The 9,108-nt window shown below is 41.3% G+C and overlaps 1 protein-coding gene across 1 annotated transcript; it reads left to right on the forward strand.

The window, feature by feature from the left end:
- Positions 1-5,914: 5,914 nt before the first annotated feature.
- Positions 5,915-8,812, forward strand: LOC123049736 (uncharacterized). The gene is made up of 3 exons (XM_044472620.1): positions 5,915-6,055; positions 6,150-6,198; positions 8,250-8,812. Exons 2-3 carry the CDS (start codon positions 6,158-6,160, stop codon positions 8,803-8,805), a joined length of 597 nt encoding a protein of 198 aa, XP_044328555.1. The 5' UTR covers positions 5,915-6,055; positions 6,150-6,157; the 3' UTR covers positions 8,806-8,812.
- The last annotated feature ends 296 nt before the right edge of the window (positions 8,813-9,108 follow it).

Consider the following 9,108-nt stretch of genomic DNA (forward strand, 5'->3'; position numbering starts at 1 on the left):
CCCGGCGGCGGTCATGGAGGCCGACCGCCCCGGGGGCGGCGCGCGGGTGCGGAAGCGGCGGCGGCTAGGGTTTAGGATCGACTTGCGGTAGATACCATGTTAGAAGGGAGAGAGATGGTTGGTGGAATAGTTTGTTGTATTGCTTGAGCCTCATGGGCATATATATAGAAATACAAAGATCAACTTGGAGTACAAAACAAGGCAGGACCGAATCCTAGTCTATCCTATACTTCCTAATAATCTTATACTCAACATTAATGATGATGGTGGCATTGATCTGTTCCTGACGCCGGTGTAGAGATGATGAGTAGCCCTATCTGACTTGGACGAAAGATGACCCATGATGACAAACTTGAGCAGTCGCACAGAGCACTTCCCAAAAACCTAATTTGTTCTCTCCCAATGCAAAATCACAAGAACGAATGGTTCCAGAGACCTGCTCTCCTACACCCAATGCACGCCTGTGTTCGGGATGAATCAGACTACGGTGACGGCGCAAGTTGGAGATGAGGCAAAACCCTAGATGTTTTTGTTGTGTCTTTGGCCATGGCTGGTAGCAGTATGTATAATAGGACCAGAGTCGGTATAGTGTCATGATCACGATCTCAAATCGACTTGGTTTCTAATCCATACACTTACCAGACAAGAAATAATTAACTTGTCTGCCAAGACATCAAAAACTGAAACGACAAAAGAAAGTTGTGCCCCTACAAGGCAATGGACCGGATTTCGACGGACAATTCACGCGCATGTCGCACACGCGCGTGGCCTGGCCCGAGCTTGGCCAAGAGAGGCGAGCGAGCGCGTGTAGTCTTCTATTTCTCTGCTCAACACATCACTCAGAGTGGTGGAGAAAATCCACTATATAAAGAGGTTAAACACTTCTTCTACTAGCGGTATGGTACTAAACTTTAGCACCATCAATAGTCATTTTTTACATGGGCCTCTTTGAGATTCGAAAAATTGTAGACGGGCTAGGCTCATTATATCTAACAAGCCCCCATCAGATCTCAAATACCCATTTCAAGATTTGCCTTTTCTCGCCACTTGTTTAATATAGTAGTATTTCGGCAGAGGCTGTTAAGTTGAACTTTTGCGTAGAGCTTTAAGCTATATACATTCACAACTTGACAATGAACTATGCTCTCCATGATACACCTGTTTATTTTTTCTTATATACGGAAACACGTCCTTTAGCATCTTTATTCTTGAAAGGCAATGCTTAATTATTTATATGCTCATCTATTATTTGTTCATTGTCAAATTGATAGACTATTGCTTTGAATCACTTTTATCCTGAGTTCAAATAGTTTACACCATTTGATTAAGATTATGCTAGGTAGCATTCCAAATCAAAAATTATCTATCTTTTATCATCTACCTACTCGAGGGCGAGCAGAGATTAATCTTGGGATATGTTGATGCATCTCGAACGTATCTACAATTTTTTATTGTTTCATGCTATTATAATATCAACATTTTTATATCATTTTTCTAGACTAACCTACTAATTTAATGCCGAGAGCCATTTGCGGTTTTCTGCATGTTTTTGAATTTTCAGAAAATCCATATCCATGGAAGTCAAAAAAACCTGAGGATTTAATATGATTTTTTTGCATCACGAAGATTCTAGAAATTGTGGGGACCTTGCGGGAGGCTAGACAGGGGCCCCACGTGGTCGGGGGCCACCAACGTGGCCAGGACGCGTGGGCCCCCAGCACCGCCTTTCGTCCATGCTTAATAGTTGGGAATGAAATATTTCATGATCTGTTTGAAAAATCGCAACAGATCTGAGTCTGGAATACCAAGTATGGTGTGCTTAACCTTTCAAGATGCAAGAGAGGAGTTGGGGATTAAGGAGAGAGAGAAACATAGGGTGGTTCAGCGAAGAGTTCATGTCTCATACGCTACACTATGATGTGCATGTCGGGCAATTTGTGTGCGCGCGCGCGCGCGTGAGAGAGAGAGAGAGAGAGAGAGAGAGAGAGTACACACTAGGCAGGCAGTGCGGTGCTCTATAAAGCATCACCCACACTCGATGAAACCCACTACTAACCACCCATAAGCGTCAAACTAACGCGGCTTCACTGAAGCGAAGTGAGCGACCGACGCTACACGGGCCAACCCACTTCGAGCGATCAACTGGTTTTGGGACCATGGACCGGCCCACTTTGAGCGACCAATCGTTTTTTTTCTGATTTCCTTTGTTTCTCCTTTTTTTTGTTTTTCCTTTTATTTTTATTTTTTATTTTTTTCTGCTTATTTTCTATTTTCTTTTTCATTTTCATGTTTCTTTTTTATTTTCCCACAATTTTTTAAATATTCAAAATTTGAAAGATTGTTTCAATTTTCAGAAAATGAATCCCAAGTTTTTTCCATCTTTTCAAAAAAATAATGTTTCCCAAAAATTTCAAAAATCAAAATTCCAAAAAATATTCAAAATACCAATTTTTTTCCATTTTTTCACAAATTGTGCACATTTAAAATAAGGTTCACAGTATTGAATAAAAATGTTCACTGTGCATCGGAAAACTCTTCACTGTGTATAAAAAATGCCCATTGTGTAAAGGAATTTGTTGAACGTGCATTTGAAAAAAACTTCACCATATATTTTAAAAAATGCTTGGTGCATATTTTAATAATGTTCACCATATACTAAGAAAATGCATTGATTGTATTTTAAATTCAACTTTTTAAAAAAATGTTTACAGTTCAAAAAATCGTTCGGATATCATATTTTGTTTACAGTTTTAAAAAGTATTCATGGTTTCAAATTTTGGTCACTTTTTCAAAAAAATGCATGTTTCAAAAAAATATTCAAATTTCGAAAATTGTTCATATTTCAAAACATTTTTCGCATTTTCTAAGAAATTTGTTCGCATTTTTTCCAAGAAATGTTAAAAAATTATGAAAAACGGAACTGCAGCTTAAGTTAGTACTTTAAATTTAACGCTGCAGCTGGCTACCATCGCATGCAGTGTGAGGTCAGGAGTTCGACTTCCCGTGCATTCTCTTTTATTTTTTGTGAAATTCCCACATTCGCTCGACGCCTGCGAATTGGGCCGGCCCGTTTGTTCGCCCCTTTAACGAAAGCTTGGCTATTGGATGCACACGGGAGTCCAATACCACACACACACGGATCCCGACCACCCGAAGCTTAGGCCTGGCCCATTTCCTATGAGCTTTCACCGATAATGGACTAGCTGTTCTTCAAAAGCCCCTAAAAAAAGCGGTTCTTCAAAAAAAAATTCTTAAGAAAAAGCAATTCTTTAAAATGAAAAACATAAGCTAAAAAAGTCGATACCAAAATCCGAGAGCAACTAGCCTCGCAACGATCAACGCCACTTGGTGCGCTCTCAGCCGTTCGCCACGTGTCGCGCTCTAGGCGCTCCCTCCGGATTTTGTTTTTTTTATTTTTCCGCACGCGTTTTCCGCTTTTTAAACAGTTTTTTTGGGTTTTTTCGACGTTTCGGTTTTCCACTGGTCTTCCTTAGCTTTTGGATAAAAAATTGATTTTTTTTTCTTTTTGCGTGAAAAACGTGTTTTTTTTCTTTCGCGAGAGTCACGGTTTTACTTCCGTTGGAGGCATAGTTTTGCTTTCGTGAAAGTCACGGCCTTGTCTCTCGGAAACGAAAAAAAACGCGTTTTCTGCTTTTTTCCTTTCACAAGAGTCACGGTTTTGCTTCCAATAAAGGCACAGTTGTGCTTTGCGAGAGTCACGACCGTGTCTCGAAAACGAAAAAAACACATTTTCTATTTTTTTCCTTTCGCGAGAGTCACGGTTATGCTTTCGCGAGAGTCACGGCCGTGCCTCTCGGAAACGAAAAAAAACGCGTTTTCTTTATTTTTCCTTCCATGAGAGTCACGGTTTTGCTTCCGCGAGAGGCACGGGTGTGATTTTGTGAGAGGCACGGGCGTGCCTCTTTCGTAAAGGGAGAAAACTCGTGCTCTCGGTTCAGTTTTTTCGTCCGGTTTTTTCGTGCAAAAAATTTGGTCAAAACCTATCAACATGGGATCTAGTTTTGAAGATATCGACACGAGGAATCCAACAGTGAAAGTGGTTCGAGATTCGGACACATGGTTTGAAATATAAAACGTACGAAAAAAGGAAACTCTCAGGTTGCGACAAGTGGCGGACATGCAGCACGCCACTTGTCGCAACCTGAGAAGATTGAAGTGATCTTTGCAATGAGTACTCTTCAATTAGCGATTTCGTCAAAATCCATTCGCCTTAATTTTCGTACGAACTAGTGAGTGCGGGTCTAGTATCCAGGCCCATTATCTTAAGCTTACTTGTTTTTTAAGGCCAGTGATAGGCGCCGGTGCACCTGTCCAAATTTCGGCCGGACGCATCGCACATGTACGATTTTTCTAATCTCGTCTGGTTAAACTGGTGGGATAAAAGCTGCGCAGGTTATTTCTTTCTTTGCCCCGGTACACTCGTCCACCTGCACGCTGGGAAGTCACGTCACCTGCCCCACACGCATCAGCGTCATGCCGTGGATATTGCATGTTGCCACGTGTGTGAAGCCCAGCCAAAAGGAGCAACAACTTCTCGCTGCTATCTACACTGGAAGTGTGTGCTTGTTGTTAAAAGTGTGTCACATATGTACCATTGCAGCAATACTTCATAACAAAACCGAAGAATACAAAATCAAAGCAAAAATAGTTTTATGTAGCATTGTAGCATAAATTTCAGTACTTTTACAACAAAAAAGCCCATATGTAGGATTACAGCAAAACAGCACACAAAAACCAAAAAAATATGGGAGCAAATTGGCATGTGTTTCCAGCATATTTTCTGTATTTTTAAAAGCACCCATGTAGCATTCCATCACAAAACAATAATGATTCCAAACATTTAAAAATCCCCATCAAAAATTTCTTTGGAGTAGATTCATAAGTTGTTTGCAACAAAAAATATTAAAATCAATAACAATTTCCAACACTAAAAAATTCCTCGTGGAGAATATCTTTGAAGCAAATTTCAGCACGAGGAACTACGGAATCACCAAACACTTACTGCAAACCAATCTTGGTTGCAGTAGCTCGGTGCGCAGCCGCCGCCCTCATAGGCGACGCTCGCTGCACGGGGTTGCATGAACGACGACAACCAGTCAACATCGTTTAATGAATGTGTCAAAAACATCGCCGGTCGTAGCAAAAAACAACGACAGTTGTAGCAAAAATCGCCATTGCTGTCGTTCCGGGTTGCATCTCTACCATGAATGGATGTAGTAAAAAAACCTCGCCGGTAGTAGTAAAAACCAATGACAGTTGCAGAAAAAGTCGTCGTCGCCGCCGTCCCTGGTCGCATCTCTGCCATCAATGGATGTAGCAAAAACTGATGCCGGTTGCAGCAAAAAGCCATCTACACCGTCGTGGATCGTAGCTCTGCCATGAATGGATGTAGCAAAACTTGTCGCTTGTTCCAACACGCCGCGACGGTCGTTCCAGCATGCAGCCACCATGGTCATAGCTCGCCGGTGGCAATTCCGTGGATGCAGCTTCGTCGAGTTGCGGTTGCAGCTCCTTTCCCACCCCCACGTCGGAGCTTCGCGAGCAGTGGTGAAGATGGAACTTGAAGGCGACATATGGAGATGATGAGGGGGAAAAAAGCAGTCGTGATGGGCCAAGGGCACGCGATGGGCCGAGGAGAAAAACCCAACAATCCAAATCGTGGATGGGGAGACCTGTTAGCGGTATATATATATATATATATATATATATATATATATATATATATATATATGGCTGCGTGATCGATCCGGAGACGAGCTTCGGCCGGTCTGCCGGCACACAACGTTTTCCTTTTTTATTAAAGAAAAAAAGCAGTCCCTCTCTCTCTCTCAAAAAAAAGGGGGGGGGGGGGGGGGGGGGGGATCAGTCCAGATTGAATCGGAATCAGAGTTGGATCAGGTCACACGGTCTGCGTCGCCCTGATATAAGTCTATTGTAATCGGCTGTGGATATTTCTCTATTTGCTTCCACCTAGTGCACGGGATCCTCTAATAGTTGGGAAACGCATCATCGAATTCTTCCGCCCAAAAAGCAGGTATACTTATGTTTCTCTCTAGTTTGCTGCACCTTTATCAAATTGTTGGCTGCCAAAGTGTAAACTCAACTGTAGATCGTTTCTCGTTAATCAGGTCCCTATATGAAGAAGCAGGGAAACATCGGCTACATAAGTTCGATGAGGTTAGTAACTTCAGGCACAACTTTATTGTAGGCAAAAAAAGGTAGATGATGCCGTAACTTTTCACCCATCTCTAAGAAAGGTATTATCAGTTGCAACTTCATATTACTAACGAGGGTGTGACAAAGGCATATCTAGATCTCCCGCAAAAAAAAAAAGCATATCTAAATGTGCCTTAACAGGGCCGGGCCGACAAAATATGGGGCCCTGTGCCAAACTCTAAAATAAGGCCTACCGCACTAGAAAAATAGACCTATAGTAGTAATATATAGGCTATAATATGTTACTATAGAATATAATATATCAAGAATCACACTTATTCATCGAAAAACTTGTTTTCAGCTTAAACTACTTTTCTACCGCGCGGCAGGGGCGGTAAGCAATCTTCAAATCAGTGTTCAAACAAAGCTTAACTACTTTTCTAGATGAAATCTTAGCACACAAACAACACACGAATTATGGCATTAAATTGAAACAAAATAACCTGGAGGATTGAGTTAGGCGTGCGATCCCCTTGCTGACTTTGCCCTTGAACCACTCTGCTGCTAGGTAATCCCGTTGTCTTTGGACCCCTAGATCTCCCTTTTCCCTTCAAGTTTATGGAGAATAGGATTATAAGAAGATTATGAAGTCAAATTGACTGAAGAAAAATAGATTAACCCGGGGATTATAGAAAGATGATTTTACCTATTATTGAAACTTGAGGAGAAATTTGTTGGGAATGAGCAAATCGTGATGTCCTCCTCTTGTTCGAACTATCATGGTCGCTGATCGATCCGACGATCCCATTTTCAATCTAGCGGCGGCCTGAGGAGCGTCGCCGACGACGCGACGATCCCGTTTCCCGTAGGCTGTAGCGACGCACACGCGACTGCCTTTGTGATTTTGCCTTTTGAGATCGATCCGATTACTTCCGATGATCCCGTTTCCTCTTTTTTAGGGCACCCAGGATCCTGTTTACGATCGATCGATCAGGAGATTTGCGGACGCGCTAGCGGGAGCGGGCCAGCCCCATCAGAGGCCCATCCTTTAGGAGCTTTTTTTTTGGAAATACATACTAGGCTTGTTTAAAAATTTGGGGCCCCTGAAATTTATGGGCCCTGTGCGGGCCGCACAGTTTGTACAACTGTGGGCCCGGCCATGTGCCTTAATTATTACGCATCTAAATGACTCAATCAAATATTAAAAAACACATATGAATCTTCACGTAAAACCAATGATATGAGACATAGATATGCAATACTTAGGGGCTTAGGGCACATACAGATGTGTTGTTGTTACAGTTTTGCTAAAGCACATCTAGATGTGTCATAAGTATTGCACATCTAAGTTCTATGACACTGATCTTACGATGAGATTTGCATGGGTATATTTTTTCTTTTCCTTTTATGCTTAATTGAGTCACTTAGATGTGCAATGACTAGGGCACATCGACGGATAATCACTAAGTCCGTCTTGATCTATTGGTCCCCTTGTATTTTAGAATAAATCTTGGTAATATATTTGACTAGCAAAAATAAATTATGCGCCATAAAAATCATTTTGTTAGAATCATATTAGAAAAGGTTTCCAATGATACTATTTTATAGCATACTCTGAAAATTGTTCAAAGTGCACACCTGTAGTCTGCAAGCTTTGAAAACTGTGAATGAAAACACCAATTCCTTGCCAAAAAAAGAACTTCAGTGTAAGTTATCATGAAGTCTATATATGTAAACTTTGGTTAATAAATAGAATGTGCCCTTACATCAGTTGTGTGAATAGACAGGTTTGGCTGCTTCTTAACTTTTGGTATTCACTTTTGCGTAGTATAAAGGAGTATATTTCGACATTCGCCCTTTACATACTCGACCGCATATGTCTTAACCTAACATTGTAGCAATATAATTTGTGTGCATGTTTTTTTTCTAGATTTTATTTTAAAAAAACTCTTAGATGCTATCTTTACTTTTGTTTCTATTTGTTAGTTCCAATGGTTCCTTCCTCATGTTTGGTAGCATGGTTTCACCTCCTTTAGCTGATTAAATTCGACGTCATGGTTTTCGTTGCGCAGGGAAGGACGGAGGAGAACAAAGATCAGGATTCGTAATAAAAGTTTCTTGCTTCGACGTCGTAACGAGTATGGCACCTTCACATGGAGTGAAGGCCGTATGACCAAGACCACATCTTTGTACCGTGAAATGTCTGCTCGCGTGCGTCTAAGGTTGGCACTGGACCAGTACTCTGATCTCAAGAGCAGAGGGATGCTTAGGTGGGAGGCTTACAAAAAAAATCGCGTGAGCATCAACACCGCATTACGGACCATCGGGGAGGCCATTATGAGATTAAGAAAACGTCGTGTGGAGGCCGGGCTATTCTACTTGGTGCCACAAGCAGATAGGGCCGCGATACAAGTCCGCACCCACTTATTCTGTATGCCTTTGAAAGAGGCGCTAAGAAAACGACGCCTAGAACTCAAAAAGAGGAAGCAACTCCTGGACGCATACAATAATTCTCAGAAATCTACCGCCTATAGCAACGCCGTCTCCCTAATGCGAGCATCAGTAAAGAGAATTTTGTTCTATACTCTATCCTCTGTTGTATTAGGTTGTGCGATAGTATTCTTTTGAAATATCCGGAAAGGCCATGAATAGTATATCAAAGTATCATCAACGCATTTTTTGTTCCTGCAACCAAAAAAATATAATTTTGTTAGGTTGTATTTGACATTGCAGTGACCTATGATAATGTTGTTTGGTTGGACTGAGTTCACATGTTTTACTATTTTTTGAGCATCTTTGCATAATCCACACAAATAATATTGCATTCTAACTTATGAAATTAAAATATACTTTCATCCTTATAACCAGTGTAGTGTTATTATTTAGTGATTTCAGAATTTGTTCAAGAGTGTAACTTGAACTTCGCACAAG

Source organism: Triticum aestivum, chromosome 2D, assembly GCF_018294505.1.
Source record: "Triticum aestivum cultivar Chinese Spring chromosome 2D, IWGSC CS RefSeq v2.1, whole genome shotgun sequence".
In the NCBI taxonomy this organism is placed as follows: domain Eukaryota; kingdom Viridiplantae; phylum Streptophyta; class Magnoliopsida; order Poales; family Poaceae; genus Triticum; species Triticum aestivum.

Excerpts from the sequence above, each read along its gene's own strand:
- LOC123049736 (XM_044472620.1), top strand. The coding sequence starts at position 6,158 with ATGAAGAAGCAGGGAAACATCGGCTACATAAGTTCGATGAG. Across the intron at positions 6,199-8,249 it reads GGCTACATAAGTTCGATGAG|GGAAGGACGGAGGAGAACAA; the intron begins GTTAGTAACTTC and ends TTCGTTGCGCAG.